This window comes from Hydra vulgaris, chromosome 03, assembly GCF_038396675.1.
Source record: "Hydra vulgaris chromosome 03, alternate assembly HydraT2T_AEP".
In the NCBI taxonomy this organism is placed as follows: Eukaryota; Metazoa; Cnidaria; class Hydrozoa; order Anthoathecata; family Hydridae; genus Hydra; species Hydra vulgaris.
The window spans coordinates 10,380,054-10,403,364 of NC_088922.1; the positions used below are offsets into that span (position 1 = coordinate 10,380,054).

A 23,311-nucleotide genomic window follows, 5' to 3' on the forward strand; every position below is an offset into this window, starting at 1 on the left:
TATCACCACTAGAATGATGGAAATCTCTAGAAATGGTGGATTGTAACATAATGGATATTGAAGGTTTATTAAATGCACCAGCTTCTAGTGCTGGAATCGAAAGAATTTTTTCAACTTTTAACCTTGTTCTTTTTAAGTTAAGAAATCAATTGGGGGTAGAAAAAGCAGCAAAGCTTGTATTTATATATAGAACATTAAGCAATGATGTATTGAATAATTTTAATGAAATATTACACTAATATTGATAAAGAATATAGTTTACTCAAATAAAATGCATTATACTTTTTTTTAATTTAAAAAGATAACTAAATACGGCATTATTTAATAAAAACCTAATTTTAACCAAAAAAACCATGGTTTTTTTAGTTTTTTTAAAAAAAACCTATGGTTTTTGGTTTTTTTCAAAAAAACGGTTTTTTTGCAACGCTGGGTATAATAGATATATACATTATAAAAATATATAAAAAAAAAAAATAAGAATCTAGGGGTATAATACAAAGTAGTGTAGTGGCAGAGCATCTTTTTCATAAGTATAATGTTCCAAGTTCATTCTCTACCACACCCCTGGTATTAGATTCTCAACTTGTTTCCAGCCTTGTTTGTCAAGATTATCTTTTTAGAGTCAAGGTTTTGAAAAGAGTGTTGTAACAATAAATTAAAAAGGTTGCTTCTTTGACTGTAGCAGCCCTGTGCGGGTTGCTACAGTCATTTTGTCAGAGAAGTGAATAAATCAAAAAATACCACACAGCAGAACTATTTACATATCTAATTTAAATGTATGTAAATATGCAAATATTGCTTCTAAATTGTTGCAGATTAATCATAAAGATATGTCAGTGGAGTAGGCTAGGCAGGTGTGACAGAAATTGCTGTTAATTAAAAGTTGCTACTAATATTACCTCATGGAATACTCTAGTATTTTCCACTATGCTGATGAGTAAACTCCACAGACTTTTCTGGAGCACCATATGATTATATAAAAAGCTACATTTAATTAATAATTAAAGACAAGATTGTTGCACCATAGATAATGGAGGAGGAGGTAAGTAATTAAAACAAGGTAGGTGAAGCATAGCATTGAAATTTATGTGATACAGAATTGTATATGGTCTAATATTGATGTTCAAATTATTTAAAGTTTAAAATCAATGGAGATCTATAGTAAGAAATAACAATGCTCCCAAATTTTGATTTGATTTCAGGACCTAAATTTGGATCATTTTGTCCAAGGTTTCTACTAATAAACCAAGCTGAACATTAAAGCATTGAATTTTATGTTCAATAAAGTCATTTAAAGAAAATTATAACAACAAATATAAAACATGGCTATAAGTTTGCAAGTTTTGAAATTTGCAAATTATTCAAATTTTTTGAAATTTTTTTTAGAAAATTTGCTATCCTAAATTTGTGTAAACATTTCAGTTGTTTGTTATTTTTTACTTTGTTTTTTATAATTGTTTGCTCACTTGTTGTCTTTATTTTTTATCATTGGTTGCTCACTTGTTGTCTGCCTTGTTGTCATTGGTTGCTCACTTGTTGTCTGCCTTGTTGTTGTGGCATTTTTGTTTAACTGTTTTTTCAAAAAAGGTTTGTGGTATTTTTAATATGCTAAACAATGCTAAGTTTTAAGTCATACCTCGAGTTAACCTACTCTTATCTCTTTCAACCCTTTTTGTCAAAATAACAATTTTTACAAACAAAAGTTCATAAAGATTAGACTTTTAAAGTGGACTTGTATAACTGCAACCACACACAATTAAGAAATACCCAAAGTTTATTATTAAAAAATATTTTTTTTTTATAAATAATAATAATAGTTTTATTATTAGTATATTTAAAATGATGAATTTAATTTTTAAACTGAACTTATTTTAGATTTTTCAAAAAAATATTTAAATGAGTTAACACTAAATTAATAATAATGAATGGATAAATGAATGGCAGAATCATTTTCAGAAGGTGACTCATTATTGCCTAAAGAAAAATCAAAAAGCTATTATATGAATACAGATTCTAACGAAGAAATTCATGAAACTGACAATGAAGAGCAGATAAGAAGCAAGCTTCAATGGTTTTTTAAAAATCCATATGAAAAGTATAAAGAAAGAGGGCGGAAACCATGGAAATTTTTGCTGCAAATTGTAAAGATTATACTTGTTACTATTCAGGTATATTTAGTAATTTTTTTTTTTTTTTTAAAGTATAAATGTTATAAATGTTAATAACTTATTGAACTGCTAACATATACGTATGACATCTGACTTAAATGAGTACATATTCACTCAGCAAAGTTTCCATAGTTCCATGTAGTTATTGACTCAACACGGATGTATTTATAAAATTAACCACAAAAGTTATATTTTTTAGACTTTTATAAACAAATGCATTTATGACAATTTTATGTGTTTCTGAAACAATTGAAACTAAATTTTTTAGAATGTTTTTAAAATCGGTATATATATATGCGGAATTTCCATAGTTACATCAGTTTGTTTTGAACACTTAATAAGAATTGATTGAAGTTTGGGTTAGATTTTGCTTTGTTTGTTCTACATTGAAGTTTTGTGTATTTTTATTTAACATTTGTTATTTAATTAATGCCACGAGGAATTGTGTTAAATAAGGAAGAAAAAGCAAAAAATGTTGCTCATAAAGATTTGTATTTGTTCAATCGACTATTTGAAAAGGAAATTAAAAGGTCTCATCATGCAATTAATAATTTTATAATCTTAGGTGAAAATTACAACAAAAATTACTCTAAGGGTGGAAGTAAAGAAATAACCAGAAGGCTTTGATTTTGCATTTGGTGTCATCTGGAATATGAAAACCAAGACAAATAAAGACTGAACTGGAATTACCTGGAAAGAAACTGAGCTGGAAACCACAAAACATGTCCAACAAATTTTTCAAAATCAGGAGGATTCCAGTGAAAAAAAATGATTACAAAAACATCATTGACAAAAAAATATAAATGAGGAAGATTTAAGTTTGGACCACATGACATGGGACGCAGAATGGGAAAGTGTTATTTTTTCCAATGAAAAAAGTTTAACTTAGATGGGCCTGATGGTTTAAGTATTATTGCCATGTTTTGAAAAAAAAAAGATAAAATTAATTAAAAAAAAAAAGATTGCATTGCTATGAGTTGTAACTTTGGAGGAGGGATAGTTATAGTGTGTACATTTTGTTTTGATGGCAAAGTTTCAATGTATTTTATTACAACAAAAATGAATGCAAGAAATTTTAAACCTTTTAGAGGTTATTTTAATTGAGTTTAGTGAAGGTTACCTACTGAGAATTGGATTTTCCAACAAGATAGTGTGACATTCCACACAGCACGAAGTGTAAAATGGTGGTTCCAGGAAAAAAATATACATGTTTTGGATTGGCCATCACATTCACTTGACTTGAACCCTATTGGCATGAATAACGGGTGATGCGGAAGTTATCGGACAAATCCTAATTTCATTATTTGAGCATAATTAGTTTTTGTGGTTTTATGCGTAGGCATAAACGTTCTATAAAATATAAACTTTATTATTTGAAACACAATTTTTTAAAATGAGGTTAAATGCAGCTGAACGAGAATCTTTTCGAATGCGACTAAAAATGTTTTTTGTAAATAAACCTAATACGAAAAAAAAATCGTAAATCATTTTGAAAAGGAAGGATTTTCTCGAAGTACAATATATGATAACCTAAAAAGACTTGAAACTGTTCAATCGTTTTCTGATAGAAAGCACCCTGGTCGTCCGACATCCTGGACTAGAGAAAAGAAAGCCGAATTAATGAGACTTGTCAACAATCTGAAAGGGGTCAGTCAGAAAAAAATAGGTATTAAATTCGGTGTAAATCAATCAACAATTGGTCGTCAGTTAAAAAAAATGAATATTAAATATAGAAAACGTGAAAAGACTCCAAAATACACTATAGAACAACAAATAAAGGCAAAGAAAAGAAGCAGGAAACTAGTTAACCAACTCTATAACACAAAATTGCTTCTAGTCATCCATGACGAAAAATACTTTTGTTTTGCAGGGGACAACATGCCTGGAAATTCTAAATATTACGCAAACAACAAAAAGACATCCCCAGAAAGTGTTCGTTTTATAGGAAAAGAGAAATTTCCAAAAAAATGATTAATGTGGATAGCCATATCTGACCGTGGTATGTCCGAGCCATTGTTTCGCACTTCCAAGGCTATAGCGATAAATTTATCAATCTATATTAATGAATGTTTAGAAAAACGACTTCTTCCATTTATTCAAAAGTATCATGGAGACTTTAACTATTTATTTTGGCCAGATTTAGCAAGTTCTCATTATTCTAAAGATTCTCTAAATTGGATGGACCAATATGTCTATTACGTTAATAAAGAATCCAATCCCCCAAATGTGCTTCAAGCGCGACCAATTGAAAATTTTTGGGGACATTTGGAACAGAAGGTTTACGAGGGAGATTGGCAAGCTTCAACAGAGCAAGTTTTGATTGATTGCATTAAACTAAAACTACAAGAAATTGATTTAAACTTTTTACAGTCGCATATGAAAGGCGTCAGAGCAAAATTGAGATCAATTGCATATGGTGGTGTTTTTTCATATAAAAAATATATTTTTATTAAAAGATAAACGCTTTATTTTAAAAAAATATAATAGTAGTTTGTTTTTTTATTTATAAATAAGTTAATAACGTTTTTATTTTGTCCGATAAATTCCGCATCACCTGTTATTGGCATGAACTATATATAGAAATTCTCAACAGTATAACATGAACGGTACTTCAAAGGTATGTTTGGAACTCTTATAAAAAGTATGAAAAAGCTAATCTTCAAATTAGTTAGTTGAAATGGTAGTACACGTTATTGAAAAAAAAAGAAAATATTAATTCTTTATTTATTTTTAATAATTTCTGTAATAAACAAAAAAATTTAAATACTTCAAAAATTAATTTTTATGTACAAATTGAAAGTGGAACTATGGAAATTTTGCTAAGTATATATATAGTACATATAGGCATATAAATAATACATGTAGTTTGTTTTATATTTCTGCATAATAATTTTTTATCTCTGCTGGGGTCAAGATCCTTGTTTTGTAATTTTGAACAGACTTTATTTTTTTAATTAGTATGTTTTTTTAATTATGTAAATCTATTTGTTTGTTGCTAGTTAGTATGTATATGTCTTATTTCTTGTCTATTTCACTACAATTAGGAAAACTTTTTTAGTGATTTATAAAAATTGTTTTACAAATTAAATTTTTGTTTTGTTTATTGAATGTCATTAGTTCCTGCACAATGTGCGCAACACTAAATACGTTTTTTTTGGTCAATTTATGAAGTTTTGTTATAAACTTATTTTGTTTTCTTTTAATTTGTTTGAACTATTTATAGTTATTTTCCACTTATCAATAGGCAACACTGTTTGCAACCAATGAATTTTCTGTAGTCAGCTTCAATAAAGATAACATTGAAACATTTCGCCGGGTCTTTATATTTAACTACCCAAACGGAAAATTGCTTTATCAAAAAAACAGTGTACATCAACAGATTTTTCATTCATGGAATCAGGTCAGTTAATCAAAGTTTACTTATCTAATATCTATACTATATGTGATCAGATCAATTTTAAAATTATGTTATTTCACAAGTTTATATATAAACATATCCACATATGAAAATGTTACTTTAAATTTATCTATTTATTTTTTTTTTTTTTTCAAATTTTCAAATCATATTTTCCTTTTTTTTTCTTTTTTTCTTCAAGGGTTGCTGATTTTTAAATTTTATTTTTGTTGATTTGTGATAAATAGTTTTTCATGCAAAATTTCTTATATACCTTTCGAAGAAGGATCTGTTTTAAAAAGTTTTTCATGCAAAAATTTTTAGATACATTTGGAAAAAGGATTTGTTTTGAAAAGTTTTTTATGCAAATACTTTTATAAATACCTTCGGAAGAAGGATTTGTTTTAAAAAGTTCTTCATGCAAAATTTCTTATATACCTTTAGAAAAAGGAACTGTTGATAATAATGAAATTGAATTATTATTATTTAATTATTGTTTCAAAATACTTTCAATTTTATTTTTAAAAGTTGTTATTAACATTTGCCAATATTTTTAATTTTTTTTTCACAAAAAAATTGTATGAAATTAAATTTTTAACAACTTTGGTAAAATCAACACACACTAGCAATTGTAGTCTAGTTCTAATTCTGCCTCGGATTGTTACAATTCAACCTAGAGCTGGTTACTAAGTAAAATTTCCATTATAGTCTTTTCTATGAAAAACATATCAAGGTGAGATTTGAGAAGAGATAACAGTTAGGTTAAGAAGAAATGATAGTTATAGTGTATAAAAAAAAAATATGCTGAAGCTCAGATGTTAAGTAAATAAAAATAAATTAATAAAAAAAAAGGTTTTTTTTTAAATTTATTTCCAATGATGTAAACAAACTCTCTCTGTGTAAAAGATGATTTTGAAAAAAAAGTTACTTTGTTAAACTTGTTAAAAGTTCATGAAGTATATGACTAATATACAAATATATAAAATGCTTTGAACATTTGTGTGAAAAAAGTGTTTTTATATCAAAATTGTGGTTTGTGTGAAAAAAGTTTTATATTAATATGTACAAGAACTTTATTAGATACTCAAAAAACAATCTTATACCAATAGTTTGATATAAAATAATAATCTTATACCAATAGTTTGATATAAAATACCAATGTTATACCAATAGGGAGGTGAATGATTGAAAAGAAAAAAAAAACGATTATCACTAATTTTTTTAAATTAAATTTAAGCTTTTTATTAAATTATTGAATTTTTGATTTTAAAGAAATTTAAATACATTGAATTATGATTTTTGCTGAATCAGATTTCTTAAGTTTATGAATTTGAGATTTTATTGGTTTGATGTTTTAGACTTGTTTTAGAAGTTATATTATAATTATAAAATTGTTATAATTATTTAATTATAAGAAAATGATTGGGTATTTTAGATTTATGACTACGAGAAAATAATGGTCGGAACATATGAGATTAAAACTGATTCAAATGATACAAGAATTAAGTTTTGTAAAACTTTACATAAAGATAGTCAAGCAAGAAGCATTTCAAAAGAAAATATGGGTAATTTGTTATTTTTATGGTACCAGCTAGAATTTGAAGGCAGCTTTTCTGTCCAGCTTGATTAAAAAATATATTATTCATCCTTTGCATAAGCTATTAACACTTATCATTCTTTTTTATAAATACTTGTTTTTTGTCAATGTAGAAGATCGCAATTTTGTTTATTCAGAGATGCGTAGTATGGTAGACAAAATTATAGTTGACCCTGAATCTTATGATTTCCAAGCAGACTTTAAAACAGCTGCTACTCCTTTGTCTAAGGCTGGCAATAATGATAAAAGACATGAATTTGGTAAATACTTGACTCTGCCCAGTGACATTGTGTGGTGATGCTTTGCAATTCTGGAAAGACAATGATCGTGAACATAAGCTTCCAACAATGGCATTGATTGCTAGAAAGTTGTTGGCTATTCCTGCTACAAATGCTGCCAGTGAAAGAGTGTTTTCAGTATTTACGGCAATGATTAGTAATCTCAGGGCTCGTCTAAAACCCAGAAACATCAGAAATACTGATATTTCTCAAATATAACATGCAACCCTGATTACTAGACTGACAGTAGCCTACTTAAGCTACCGTTATCTGTGTTCAGAAAGTTACTGCTTTTATGTTTTGCACACTTTAACTGCAGGGTTTTGTGTTTTGAACTTCTGAAGTTGCAGTAGTTAAAGCATTGCAAATTATTACAAATAATTTGCTTTAACTGCTCTACTTCTAAATTAAAATAACGACAATGGTACTTCTCCATTATTAAAATTAAAAATTTAGTTAAATGATTTCTTCGAATAAAAAAGTTATTTTGTGCATATTCATTAAAAATAATTGAGTGAAAAAATTATTAAATTTATTGTGCATGCGCCAAAACTATGAGATAAAGGACAAACAATTATGATTAAAAGACAAAAAAGGACCTAAAAATTTTCCGCAACTATTAAAGTTTTTGAGCTGAAATTTTCAGTGTATATTTATAAAAGGACAAATAACAATCTGAACCTAAAACCAAAATTGGATATTAATTCTACTCTTAGTTATAATGCATCTAAGACAACATTCACAATAATTTGTTCCAAAATTGGTCTTAAAAAAAAAGGTTCTACTAGATTTAAATGTTAGATTGAGGTTCGAATTGTAGTCATACCCATTCTTAAACTTTTGGAAAAATTTCAAAGCATTTTGTCAACGTCTTTAAATTTTGAGAAACAATGAGCGTAAAAGTAAATTTTTTAGTTTTTGAAAAAATGCAAATAAAGTTAAAAATAAAAAAAACTAATTATTAAAAAAGTAAATTATTCTATAATTGGTTATACTAGCCTTCAGGCTGGATATATTTTCTTTATTAAACTAGTTCAAATAACAAAAGGTACTTCCAGAAAATATGCCCTTTAGCGACCGTTGCCATACAATTTATCTCAAAATAAACAACCATTGTAACCCAAAATAATTGAAAAGTTCACGTTTTTGAACTTAGATATGTTTTTTTTTGGTTTCCTTGTCAAAGTTTTGTTAATATTTCACTAAAATAAAAAAATAAAAAAAATTTAAGCTTTTTAATGGTAGAGAAGTACCTTAATATTACTTTAATTTATTTGTGTTTTATAATTGTGAATATAACTAATCAAACAAATAAAAAAAACAATTGGGTTGATACCGAACCGAACCCAAACTTTTGTTGAACTGAACTCGAATATTAGATTTAACCAAACTGAACTGGACCCGAACTTTAAAAAAAGGTTCCATTTCCATCAACTTTATAATGTATTTTTTGAAATTCTTAATTAAGTATAATATTTAGTTATAGGGTTTTTTTTTAATACGTTATTATTTATATTATATTTTATGTTATATTTAATATCATTTTTTTAAAAACCATTAAACATCATACACTTTATAAATGAATAGAAATTAGATAATATTAAGATTAGGAAGAGATATAAAAAATAAAACTGAAAAATGGCTTTCAAACTTGATCAGCAGATCAAGACAGTTTGGTGAGTAAAAATTTGATTAGCATCAGCTTATCTTTTGGAAATCTTTCAGTAAAGTTACTTATTTTTATTATCTTGAGACCTAATGTATAAAATATAAGGTTTACAATGTTTTAACTTAAAGGTTTCTTTTCTATGGTTTGTAATGATTCTTTAAAAGACTCTCCACAGAAAAGTATTTATTTTCTATATTTCCATAGTTTTTGTGTAAGATTTGGATTTGGATTCATTTTTTTTTTTTTTTGTGAAATAATGAAAAGTTTTGAAGACTTGAGATTTGATAATTATTAAGAAGCTTTCAAAAGTATTTCAAAACGAAAGTTTTAGATATCTAATGTAAATAAAATCGATGAGAAAAATAAAAGATCTATTGTTTGTCAAATAAGAAAAAAGTGACCAATTTTTAATAGTGATTAAAAATGCACTCGCTTACCCTATAAAATATTTAAGCTTTGTTTTCTACTTTTAATATGTTCTGTTTTTGAGTTTATAAGTATTTATGAAAATTTATAACTTTCGATACCATTCTATTTTTTAAACAATTTTTATGGTTTAAATATGTAATAAAGAGTAGAATAATTCTCTTTAAAGTTATCATATCAAAAGTTGAGTTTAAAAATTTAAATTAATGTACTTTTGCACTGAATTTGTTAAAACCTCTTGATGGCTACTTGTTCATTTTTAATTGCTAAAGTGCAAGTAAAAGGATGATTAAAGCTAATTTCTGAGATTTATTGCTTATATTTTTGCTTTGAACATTTTGTATAAACATAATAAAATATCTTTTACATAATAAATTTAAGTTTAGTAAAATTCTTACATTTATATAAAAAGATGGCATCTAATTGAAGCCTAAAGTCTGAATTTTTTTTAAAGCACCTTTTAAGAAAAAAAATGTTGTTTACACCCATTTTATTACACCCATCTCATTACACCCATCTCATTACTTTTACTATATCAGAGATCATTAGTGAAATTATTTCCTTTTTTAAAAAATGTTTGTTGATCAATTTTTTTCTTAACATAAAATTATTTGTGTGGATGATGAAAATGTTGAAATTTATGTTTTTTTAGATACTTGTTATGATCTTCAACCAAAGCTAAAGAACCAAAAAATATCTCTTGATGAGTTCATAAATGCAAATCAACTTCCAAAAGACTTTGAGTGGTATTTTTTTAACTTTTTTTTAAATATTCAATGTTGTTTTGATTTCTGGAGATCTACAGAGTAGCATAAAAGTTGAAAACTTGTCTTTTGAAATTTTTTATCCAGATTATGTTTTGATGTTCTGAATTTAATCTTGTCTGCTTTATTTTTTAATGTTCATCCTAATTCTTATCATCCTAATGCTCATCCTAATTCTTATCATCCTAATGCTCATCCTAATTCTTATCATCCTAATGCTCATCCTAATTCTTATCATCCTAATGCTCATCCTAATTCTTATCATCCTAATGCTCATCCTAATTCTTATCATCCTAATGCTCATCCTAATTCTTATCATCCTAATGCTCATCCTAATTCTTATCATCCTAATGCTCATCCTAATTCTTATCATTCTAATGCTCATCCTAATTCTTATCATCCTAATGCTCATCCTAATTCTTATCATCCTAATGCTCATCCTAATTCTTATCATCCTAATGCTCATCCTAATTCTTATCATCCTAATGCTCATCGTAATTCTCATCATCCTAATGCTCATCGTAATTCTTTTTCACCCAAATTTATTACATTAAACAGCCTAATAACTAATCATAATATTGAACAGCCAAATAATTGCAATTAATTTTTTTTTTTTTGAGTAAAAGCATGTTTTATTAGTCTCTGATAATTTTATTTTTTCAGGATAGTTGAGATGAAGCTTCAGTTTACTTTTCAAGTCAATTATACAATGCTTCATGCAAGGAATTCACCAGACTGTTACATGTTTAATATTGTGGTAATTATTCTTTTACATTTACTTTTTTTTTTACTATTATTTTCAAATTATAATCAACTGATATATTAAGAATATTTAATCAATACTTGGTTAAGAATATTTAATATATAATATTTAATAATTTAAACTTGTTTAATAAATACTTAATTAGCAGTTTGAGAAACCCATGTAAAAGTAAATTATATTTTGAATGCACAAAATATATTTTCCTCGTGATTATTTTAAAGTACACTACATTTCAAAATGTACATAAGTTATACACTACATTTAATTATAAATACAACTACCGTGCATTATATAATTTTACTTAAAGTAATAAAAAAAAGCTGACTTGAATTAAATCAGACATGCAATATTTTAAATGTTTCAACATGCAACTAAACTGTTTTTTAAAACGTTGTTGTTGCATTTTGAAACACATTTTCCTTTCAATTCAAAATCTGAATGAATCAAAAAAAGTTTAAAAGTTACAGTTGCATTTTGCATTACATTTTTTTTTTCAATCCAAAAGTTTTAAAATTACCTTTTCTTTCAATTCAAATCTATAATTTTTTTAATACGTTTTTTTGGTTATGTTTTTAACTTTTTTGCTCTATGCTATTTCCTTTCACATTTTTTTTAATAATTATTTATTTTTGATTAAATATTTTTTATTTGTCATATTTTAGTTGTCAGTCATTACTTTTTTTTTTTACCTGAGAAAGAAATACCAAAAACTACCATACATTAGGTAAACTGAATTTCGGTACAACACTGAAATCCCAATTGGTTTAAATTTCCAAAGATTCAAAAGATTGTATTTTAAAAAAACAAACTATATTAGGCTCAGGTTTTAAATGTTATTCTAGATGGGTAGAAAATGCTCAACTAAGAAATGAACTAAATTGATCAAGAACAATGGGTTTTTTTTTTAAATTTGTAAAAAAACGTTGTCATTAACAAGCAAGATCATTCATTCCAATATTTAAAAAAAAATTATTTTTTAGTTGACGACAGTTATTCTCTAGTTTAGATTTTTCAACAAGTTTAATAGTTTTTTTTATTTATTCCTATTATTCAAAAACTCTTTATTTACATTTTTACTGTTTATCTTAAGTAAGGAAAGTTACAAAAGTCTTTGAATATTAATAAACAATAAATAATATACTTTAAAATAAGTTATTAATGTTTTTTTATTAAAATTAAATTTGCTAGTAAAGTACACCGAAAATAACAACAAAAATATCAAAAATAAAATCATTTATGTTATATTTGTATAAAACATTCTTTCTTTCTTTCAACATCTTTGCTTCCAACAAGGCTGCAAGCAACCACTATTAGAGTTGGAAGTTCCTGGAAGAGAAAAGATGAAGTTTATAGAGCAAGATAATAATTGACAGACAACTTCAAAGATTGCAAATTATATGAATCAGGAAAGCAAGATAAAGGAAGCGAATTACAAAGAACTGATATTTAAGGAAAAAAGCTAGACAAATTAGAGTTTTTGTAGCACTTACATGTGTAACACGAGAATGAATTTTAGTAGATGGCACAAGACACACTAGTTCTTTAGAGCAGTGACCATTATAGTATTTGTAAAAAAGAGAAAGAGAAGTAACATTACAACAATGTGATAATGATTGGAGGTTGGCTGCAAGAGCAGGTCCAACTAACTACCTTATCTAAAAGAGAAAGGGCATCATCGGAAGATTCGTCCCAGATATAGCAACAGTATTTTATACAAGGCCGGATTTGAGATTTATAGAGATAGAGAATAGAATTGGGAGTAAGAAAGTGTCGAGTATGATAAAGAGATGCAACCTTAGCAGATGCTAGTTTTGCCATGGATTTGATATATGGTTTCCAAAAAAGATTAGAAGTAAAAGTTAGTCCAAGAAGATGAAGGATAGATGACTCATCCAGTACATTACCATTCATAAATATAGGAAGACCTAAATTATTGTGATAACGATTGGCTTAAAAAAATTGAGTTTTATCTGAATTAAAGTTCTCCAGCCACTGTGAGCCCCATGCTGTAGCAGAAGTGAGATCCTTTTCAAGATCAAATGCCTCCTCCAATTAATCAAAGAGTGTTGGATTCTTATCAGGATAAGAATAAATTAATAATCTAAATAAAAATTATTAATCTAAATAAAAAAATTATACGGCCAAGGATAGAATTTTGAGGAACCCCTAAAGTTACAGGACATGAAGAAGAGTGCTGTCCATCAAGGACAACATTTATACTACGATTGGAAAGGAAGGATTCAATAATCTTAAAGATGTTACCTGATACACTGTATTAAAAAAAGTTTATGGAAAAGACCAGCAAAAGCTTAAGAAATGTCAAAAGCGATAGCCTTAGTCCCTTCACCTCTAATTCACAACAAAACCTATCAGTTTTAACTGTTAACAAGTCAGCTGTAGAACGAGAAGATCGAAATTCATATTTAAGATCTGAAAGTAAGTTAATAGATTCAAGACCTTGCTTATGATAGGAAGAAGACTAATGGGAAGGTAGTTAGATGAGTCAGATCGCTCTCCAGACTTTTTGAAAATAGGGATAACAGATGCCACTTTCCAGCAGGCTGGAAAACAAGACTCTGATAAGTACTTGTTAAATAGTTTTAAAAGTATAGAGGACAGCTCCGGAGAACACTTTTGCAAGACTACAATAGGTATGTTCTCCAGACCACAAGCTGTAGAAAAGTCTAACCAGGAAATCACTTTAGATACAGAAGCTGGAGTGATACTCCAGCTTCTGTATCTAAAGTGATTTCCACAAATGTTAAGCAATGGATCAACCTGTTTGTTGGCTATATCAGGAAAAACATAACTAGTGGAATCATTAGATGATATTGATAAAAAGTTCTTAGCAAACAGCTCAGATTTTAAAGATTTCAGTCCTTATGTGAGGTGACAAAATCTGAACCATACAAGAGAGGTGGAATAACAGCCCTTTTTATTGATACTGGTACAGATCCTCTACAAAAGTTATGAGAGTCTAATTTTTGAGATGAAATACGAGATTTCATGACCTGAGAATAGCAGGCTTGGGCGTTAGACAAAACCTTTTAACAATAGCAATAGTTAACAGATGTCTGTTTTCTGGAGAATTGTTTTGGCAATAAATATGGAAGTAATGGTTTTGATTGGAAATTGCAGCAGTACAATGTAAGGAAAATGTGGAGAAGAGTGAGGCTTGACTTGGAATTGTCGAGAGGGAATAAAAGATTCCATGCCAGCCTGAATTCAAAATCTTATGTAAGAAGCACATTTATCAGCAGGAAGGCGAAAGATTTCTACCCAAGAGCCATCACAAATAAAATCAAAAAAAAAGTCCCAGTCAGCTTTAATTTAGTTGTAAGAGGTATGATGATAAGAGGATTCTGATGATAATGAAGATTGAGGGAATAGTTTTAGAGAGATCAAACCGTAATCAGAAGTACCTAAGGGTGAATGTGGAAAAACTGAGCACTGATTAGGATCAGAAACAAGACATAAGTTGAGTAGAGAAGGTAAATGATTCGGTTTGTCTGGAAAGCAAGTTGAAAAGTTGACTATTTGTGTAAGAGATTAAGAAAGGCAAAAGTTGTGGGCCTTAATGCTTGCAGAGTTACTGACATACCAAACCATTCTGTGTGATGACCATTAAAGTCACCAATAACAACGATATTGGCTGATGGATAAAGAGAGAAGACTTGGTCATTTTGATCAGATACAACATCAAAAAGAGTGCAGTCTTGAGATGAAGGAGAGCAATATAGAACAAAGAGAAAGGCAATAGAGTGAAGTGGTGCTAAACGAAAGCACATAAAAGAATATTTGGTGGATTTAAATCTAGTTTCCTGACAAATGGGTGAATTCTTACCAATGTAAATTCCCAGGCCAAGCAAGTGACTATTGGAGCCTTTATGAGTTAATGATAACCATCAACACTTAGATCACAAAATAAGACAACTGAACTCTAATTAGTCTCATTAAGAGCAAGTAGGTCTGTTGAACTTTGCAAGAGAAAAGATTTAACAAAAAAAAAGTTATTTCAAAGACCACAAATATTAGGAAATGAATGAATGAATAAAGGGTTTAGAGAACTTGATGATGATGAGAACTTAGAGAACTAGGTTGTCGTTTTTTGTGTTTTATAAGACCACGTACATTAGTGAATGATAGATTTAGAGAACTTGGTGATGATGCTGGTTTTTTGTGTTTTATAGTTTTTAATGCTTTAGTCATTTTTAAATTTGTTAAAGAACTTGACTCAAAGCATAGATGGAACTCGGTACAGAATCTAATAGTCCAAGCAATTGCATCATTACTATTAATAAACCCTTAGCCGTAACCAAGGGCTCTAAATGTGACCTCGACAATGCACACCAAAAGTACGAACAGGAACACCATCCATGTGCAACATGGCACTGTTAGTACTCTGATATTTTACAGCTGTTGATGGATTCAGCCTCTCTAAAAGCTACCACAGAGTTCAGGAAACCTGACTACCAGCTGTCCTCAGAACCATAAAACTGAGTTTTAGAGCTGTTCCGTCATAAAGAGATAATAGAATCAGTTGCCTAGTCATAAAAACAGAAACACAAGCTAAACTCATTTCATTGAGTCAAGAAGATCCAGCATTTAACATCCTTAACTGGAAACAATGTATTATAAATACATCTGTGCCAGCCTAATAGATGAAAAAGGGGTGCGAGACTGGTCAACAGATAGAATCTGTTTACCCCTTAAATGAAAGAGGATAATTAAATTTACATAAATTTCTATAATTTTTTGTTTATTTTATTTACAAATGTAAAAGTTTAATTTTTTTAAAAAAATTTTTAAATCCAAAATTAATTTTTCTTTTTATTATACAAACACAAAATTAAAATACAAGATACTCAAATTTGCTTTTTAAATTTACTTGCTGCCCTTGTACGATGAACAAATCTTACTCTGTCTCTTAAATAAATAAATATGAAAAAGTTTAAGAAGATTGCTCAGGATGAAATAAGTTGAATAATATAATTTAACATTTAACATTTATAAAATAAATAATATAATTTAATATAAATATAAATTATAAAATTATCTTTTATTCCTGCTAAGAATATGAGCCATCAAAAAACAAAAAAATTTCAAAGATTTTTATGTATCTAAAAAATGTCAAATTTTTGTACTTATGTGGAATCTTATTTTGCTCTTATAAATTGAGTTAGGGAACTGCAGACGTGAGGTATGATTTGCCTAAAACTTTTTTTAAATGACAGAGTGCAATGACCTCTTTTTTATTTTTTTATTTGTCATTCAAAAACACCTTAATTCCCAATATTGTGAAAATGCTGTATAACATTTTTTTCCTGGCTAGCACCCTGAAGATATATGATATTTCATATCTTTATTTTTATTTTTTATTTTTTTTAGTTTTAATATTGGTGTTATTTTAGATTTTGTTTGAAAATGGTGATCTTGATGGAATCATGGAAGTAAGGCTAGATTCAGATATAGATTTTCATCATTGCAGATCAAGTGACAAGGGACTGCATATTCAAGGTTCTTGTGTGTTTCATTATTAAAACATGATTAAATATTAATAATTTAGTGATAATCATTTGTTTATCAATCTAAAATTTTCATCTGTTTTTTTATTCATTTATTTTTTTCAGAGCACCAGACAAAAAAGCGTTTAATGACAGTTTATGATTCAGTTATAGTTATTTTGTGTACTGTGTCCTTGTCTTTATGTCTTCGTTCATTTAACCGCCATTGGAAATTATGCAAGGTGATTAGAAGTATTTAAAACTACTATATTATAAACAGGATAAGAGTATAGACTTAAAACATAAAAAATGAAATTAGAATTTAAAATAGAATATATAGAAGTACATTTCTGCAAGAGTTTTAGTTGCTTGAATAGACTTATTGAACATTAAAGGATTTTTTTATGTATATTATTTATGCAAAATAATGTTGTATTTATATACAAATATATGTAACAATGTTAAATTATAATGAAATCTTGAAATTGTGATTAAAATTTTGATCAATATAATCAAACCAAAATGTTTTTTACTTTGACAATGAAAATCAAACAAAAAAAAAGTAAATAATTAAACATACAATAATACTTAATTAAAAATTGTGGTTTGCACAGGAAGGTAAACCACAGGGAGGCAAACCAAAAAGACACACGGATTAGAATTGCTTTTGGTTTAAGTTAAAGCGTAAGATAAAAATAATTGAAAAAGAAAACTTCAGTTAAAAAAGTGATATAATGTAAAGTTAAACACTGCATTGCAAGTGGGAGGTATAAAAACTTCACCTTTTTTTAAAATAAATCTTTTATTGGCGTTTAGTTGTTTTCTAATATGGTGTGAGATTTCAATGTTTCTCATCAGAATGATGTAGGGTTTGATATGTCTGTATATTATTTAAATATATATAAACAGGGTTCAAAATAGCTACTAGACATCGAACATTGTCTAGCTCTAGTCCGGTAAAAAACAACATCTACCTGTCTCTTTGTATTATCTATATGTTGTGTGCATTTATTTTATAATCATTTTAGTTGTTCCAAAATTATTAGTAAACTCAGCGTGGTTTATAAAAAAAAAAACTTCATTTTTTAAACTTTCTATTTTTTTTAATAAAACAGAAAATGGAGTCAAACATACAGTTACATTAATGAAATACATCATTTTCTTGTTCATTTTTTAGAAGACACTAAAGATTTGAGTTTTTTGGCCTAAGCAGTCCATTTTTTATCATTTATATTAAAACGTTACAAATAATTCATATTAATTTAAGTATATATTTTAGTATTTATTTTTTTGTTTGATGGTTTTAATAAATTTTAAACCATTTTTCATTGGTAAAGACCTCAATCCATGTAGACAAAGATGAGTTTTTATTACTCCATTTGAGTTATGTTATATAACATTTGTTTTCACGCTTAAGTTTTTTGCTATTAAAAGTGTTTATAAAATTAATCAAAGAAGAATTATTTTAATCATTTGAAAAGATTTATCATAAAAAATACATATTTATATAAATGAAATTACCTATAATATTCTTTGATAATTTAAATAAAATGGGTTTATTTTAAACAATCATTATAAGTAATTTGTCACTATATTTAATAAGTTGTTAAGTAAACATAATAACTTATGTAATTAATATATTTATAACTTATAATAATTTACATAGTATAAAAAGGTTTTTAAATATTTTAAAAATATAAAATATTTTCTTAGCTATTAGTTTTTTTAGATAAATTATCTTTTAAATTTTATTTTAACTTTTACATACAAAGTACCGTGGTCAAGTTGTAAAAACAAAATATTTTATGTGTGGTCATGGCATGCAACTGCACTTCTTACCTTAAAGTAAATTTTTTTGTTAGGTTTTGTCTGACATGTCCGCCAAACCTAAGTATTTATCAAACAAATTGTCTGGAACAAAAAAGTACATTATTTTAAGCCCTGTATATATATATATATATATATATATATATATATATATATATATATATATATATATATATATATATATATATATATTTATATAAATATATATATATATATTATATATATTATATATATATTTTATATATATATATATATAATATTATATTGTAGATTATAAGTCAGGATGTTGCTAGCGTATTTTTGGAGAATTTGGTTTTAAGTGAGAGATTAATGTCAGAAATAAAGATATATATATATATATATATATATATGTATATATATATATATATATATATATATATATATATATATATATATATATATATATAATCTACAATAAAGTTCCTGCCAACTTTCCTCAATCCTATGTACATAGCATTGCACTACATTCTGTGGTCAATTGAATGAAACTTAATAGCTTTTAATGTAAAATTGTTAGGGTTAATCTCAGATGCTTCAAAGTTCAAGCTATATCTTCCCTTGTACTCAATACTGAGCTTGAAATAGTCAACAGCCACAAATATCTTGGAATCATGCTCAATGAGAATCTTGATTAAGATGAACAGTGGACTAAAGTGCACAATATAAAATCAGTATCATATTATATAATGATAATATGCGGTGATGATAAGAAATTTAATCTAGTGGTGTAGTTTCTTTTTAGCACAAAAAGAAATTAATTGAAACTGAATATTTAATACCAGAAGACCACCGTTTTTTAAAATCATATTTTCAATATCTTTTAAACAAATCAGGCACACTCAGCCCAACTTTCTAGAAATCTACAGAGCTTACTCTTATTATTGTTATTATTATTATTATTATTATTATTATTATTACTACTACTACTATTCTTTTTAATGTTAATTCACCTCCTCAAAGCCATGAAGGCTACTAAAGTCGAGGAGGCTACTTTATTTGTGGTTACAACCCTATCTCAACTCCATAACTCCAAAACATGAACCTTGATGAACAAATCTGCTGCACAAAGAAACAAGTTTATTAGTCAAAATATACAAAATGTCATTGCCAACTTTAGACTTTTGTAGGTTGGCACATTGGCAAAAACAATTTTTTATAAAGGTTTCACCATAAATGATAAAAACAAGGTCGGCAAAAAATTGTCAACCTCAGCATTTCTAGGTTGGCAGGTATAAAATTTTGAAATTAAGATTTAAATTTTTTTCTAAAAATAAATTTTAAAATTATTTTAAAAATCATCAAATGGCATAAATCTTATTTCTAAAATTTGTTTATAGGCTGCTTCTCGGTTTTTTGATGAATATCGTTATGAACCATTTACAGTAAGTGATAAAATGAATTTTTTGAGCTTTTGGTTGCTTCTCATAACCCTGTCTGATATATCAACAGTTTTTGGCACAACTATCAAAATAACGTTGGATTGGATGGTGAGCTAAATATATACAAATATACTTTTTAACTTGTTACTTTTTTATTCTTGTTCTAAATTTTTACATTAAAAATTACGTTTTTTAACAAAAAATGAAAAAAAAATGCATTTTTAATGTTTCTTTATGATATTTTTGATAAATAAGTTAAAATATTTTAAAATGAATATTATTTTTGAAATTTTTATATAATTTTGCTTCATTTAAGTACCAGGTTGACATATTTTTAAAAAACTTTTTTTTTTGAAAATTTTAGGGACCCATTAAATATTCAAGGGTCTTGAGGGACCCCTTAAAATATTTTTTATTCAAAAAAATTATAAACCTAGTGTTTTTGTATTAGGTAGAACACATTTAGGGGGTGGGATCAGATTATTTTCAAAAATGTTGTATAAATATATATATATATATATATATATATATATATATATATATATATATATATATATATATATTTATATATATATATACATACATGCATATATATACTAAAACATCTGAACTTTAAAAGCTAAGATAGAGATCATAACTGTAAGAGTTAGTTGGAGTAACAATAATTAGTATCATGATTAAAGTTATCTATAAATGGAAATAAAGATTTAAATAAAGTTATAAAATAAATGGTGATAAAAAGAAAAATCAACTGTCTATTTGTATTAACTAAAATAGTAAATTTTAACTTTTAATGATCAACAATCTTTTTATAAACTTACGAGAAAAAAGCTTTTATAATAAATAAGAAATCATATAAAATTTTCATATTAATAAATGAAATTAAACTTTTTATTTATAATTTCATTAATATATCAATTAAAAAATTGCATTTAAAATGTGACATTTACAGCTTATTGTCATTATTACCTTTATATCTAAACAGAAAAATACAAAAACTTCACAACAACTTAGAAAATAATCAAACATTTTAAACACACAGCATAAGTAAATGTATAACTTCATCACATTAAGATAAATACAAACTATAAAACTAAAGATAAAAATAAGTTATAAATGAAAACCTTCAATATGCGATAACCTGTGGCACTAAAATAGAAGTAAAAAATTATAACATTGTTGTTCCATTTTAATCATTTTGAACAAAAAAATTTGTTGAATTAGAAACTAAAAAAAAAAAAATGTAAATTTTCTGAAAAGTTTTTAAATGTAAATTTAACTTTATAAAATCTAACCTGATTATAACTACCAGACAATAACACTGTACTAAATAATTAGATTCATAATTATTTTATTTATGATAATGATAATAGAGAGATTCAAAGATATTTTTTGAGATTTATAAAGGTTAAAAAAGAAATACAGAAAACCTTACTGCGTGCCATTTACAATGCCTTGTGCATTATCAGTTACTTGCATCCCAATTGACTCCTAAAGTATTATATGGAGCATAATACTATTTTGATAGTTTTTTCAATTCTGTTATTGTTTCACATTCGGCTTAGAATGTTTAATGGGGAATAACTAGATAATAAGTAATTTTAACTTTTTATTATTTTTACATAAAATAACTTTAACAAAATATTTTATTTTAAACATAAAATTAGCATTTTCTTATTAAAAACATACTTTTTAAAACCCCCTTACTTTTGTTAAATTAGTTAAGGTCAGCACTTGGCAAGTTCAATCATCAGCTTGCTTTTTTAAAAAGTTTTTATTATTTAAGAGGCAAAATAAAACAACTTTATAGTTCTATAGATTTTATATTCTAGATATATATACATGTTTTATACCCTTTTTCCTTACACAAACTCAACTTAGTTGTAAAAAACTTGAATGTCAAACTAAAAACTCAAATTAAACAATTTCCATAATTTGGAAATAACATGAGTTAAATACTTGCTTACACTTTTGTTCACAATTTCTTATAAAAAAGTGTCAAGAGACTCTTTCTTGCCATAAATTTAAGTTTAATGGCTGCCATAATATGATACACACACACACACACACACACACACACACACACACACACACACACACACACACACACACACACACACACACACACACACACATACCAACCTCGGAATTAAGAAAAATAAGGTCAGCAAAAAATTGTCCGCCTAAAACTGTTTTTGGTCAGCATCAGTTGGTACATAATCAGTTGTTACTTAATTTTGAATCCGGGTTTGGAAAATTGAAAAATGTTCAAATTTTTTGCATAAATATTACAGAAAAACAAATGCTGAGTTCCAACTTTGCTTTCAAATGTCGATGTTTGCTTAAAAATTTGGAAATAAACAAAAGTTTTGCCCATTTTTTTAAAAACATTTTATTTATTTTTAATAAACGGTTTTTCCGTTTTTATTTAAATCGTTCTCTTAACAATTTAAATAAATTATTCATTTTTGGAATTTAAATGGAATGTTTCTTTTGTGAGGTTGGCAAAAAATTGCCAACCTCAGACACTGTCAAGTCAGCAGTTATATTGGCAGTACTAAATACTGGCCCTAATTCCAAGGGCTGTATATATATATATATATATATATATATATATATATATATATATATATATATATATATATATATATATATATATTTATATATATATATATATATATATATTAGCCTATCCCATTTTGACCCTCATGAACAAATTTTAATCTGCAGAGTGTTATAAAATATTCCCAGGGTATTGTTTTCTTAAAGTAATTTTTTTATTTTTTATTTTGGATGACTATTTATGCTCGCTCCACTCTTTTAAAGTTTAAAATTTTTAATTTTTTGAGTTTTTAAGGGGGTTTTCAAACAATCGTCGCAAGTAGAAATTTGCAAATCATTAGCTATATAATAACCTCATTACAAATAATAGAAGGTTTTTTATCTATACCAATTGTGCACATTTTTATTACTATTATTTATGTTAACTGATAGTATTTTAAAAACACAAAATTTGTTATGAAATTAAAAAACGTGGTTTTTAAACACATTAGCTTTGAGGCCCTATACATAGCAATTAGAAATTTGTTAGATTCTTTTGATCTTATACAGTTCACTCACTTCAAGCCCTGGCTATTTAAAGAGGGTTTGTACAAAGTTAGCTAAGTTTCCTGGCCGACCATTATTCATGATAATCTCCTGCTATCATGTTAGAGAGCTTCATATAGCCATAGCCGTAAATAAATCTTTTAAGCCAGTGAATCAACTATTTATATCATAAAACCATAAAAGGTTAAAAGATAAAACTACTTCACTTTAAAATACCTTTTTTCAAAAATAAAATGTATAAATTTCTAATACTAAAATTATTTATATTAGTATATATTTGTAAAAAATATATACAAAAGCAGGAAAAAATCAGACCATTAGGTGAAAATTAACAAATATGGAGCTGTTTCGCATGCCTTAAGTTTCATGAAATTCAAGTTGGATTGCTCTAAAATCAGGCAGGTTTTTATTCT

General features: G+C 26.6%; 1 protein-coding gene across 1 annotated transcript in view; it reads left to right on the forward strand.

Moving 5' to 3' along the window:
• The first annotated feature begins 1,872 nt into the window (after positions 1-1,872).
• The window catches only part of LOC101236894 (mucolipin-3), a 57,464-nt gene continuing 36,025 nt past the window's right edge, over positions 1,873-23,311 (forward strand). Inside the window, exons 1-8 of the mRNA XM_065792304.1 lie at positions 1,873-2,168; positions 5,413-5,568; positions 6,998-7,127; positions 10,185-10,278; positions 10,960-11,053; positions 16,471-16,576; positions 16,690-16,805; positions 19,749-19,898. Of these exons, the coding sequence (XP_065648376.1) occupies positions 1,938-2,168; positions 5,413-5,568; positions 6,998-7,127; positions 10,185-10,278; positions 10,960-11,053; positions 16,471-16,576; positions 16,690-16,805; positions 19,749-19,898 (1,077 nt within the window). The 5' untranslated portion in view covers positions 1,873-1,937. The remainder of the gene's footprint in view (positions 2,169-5,412; positions 5,569-6,997; positions 7,128-10,184; positions 10,279-10,959; positions 11,054-16,470; positions 16,577-16,689; positions 16,806-19,748; positions 19,899-23,311) is intronic.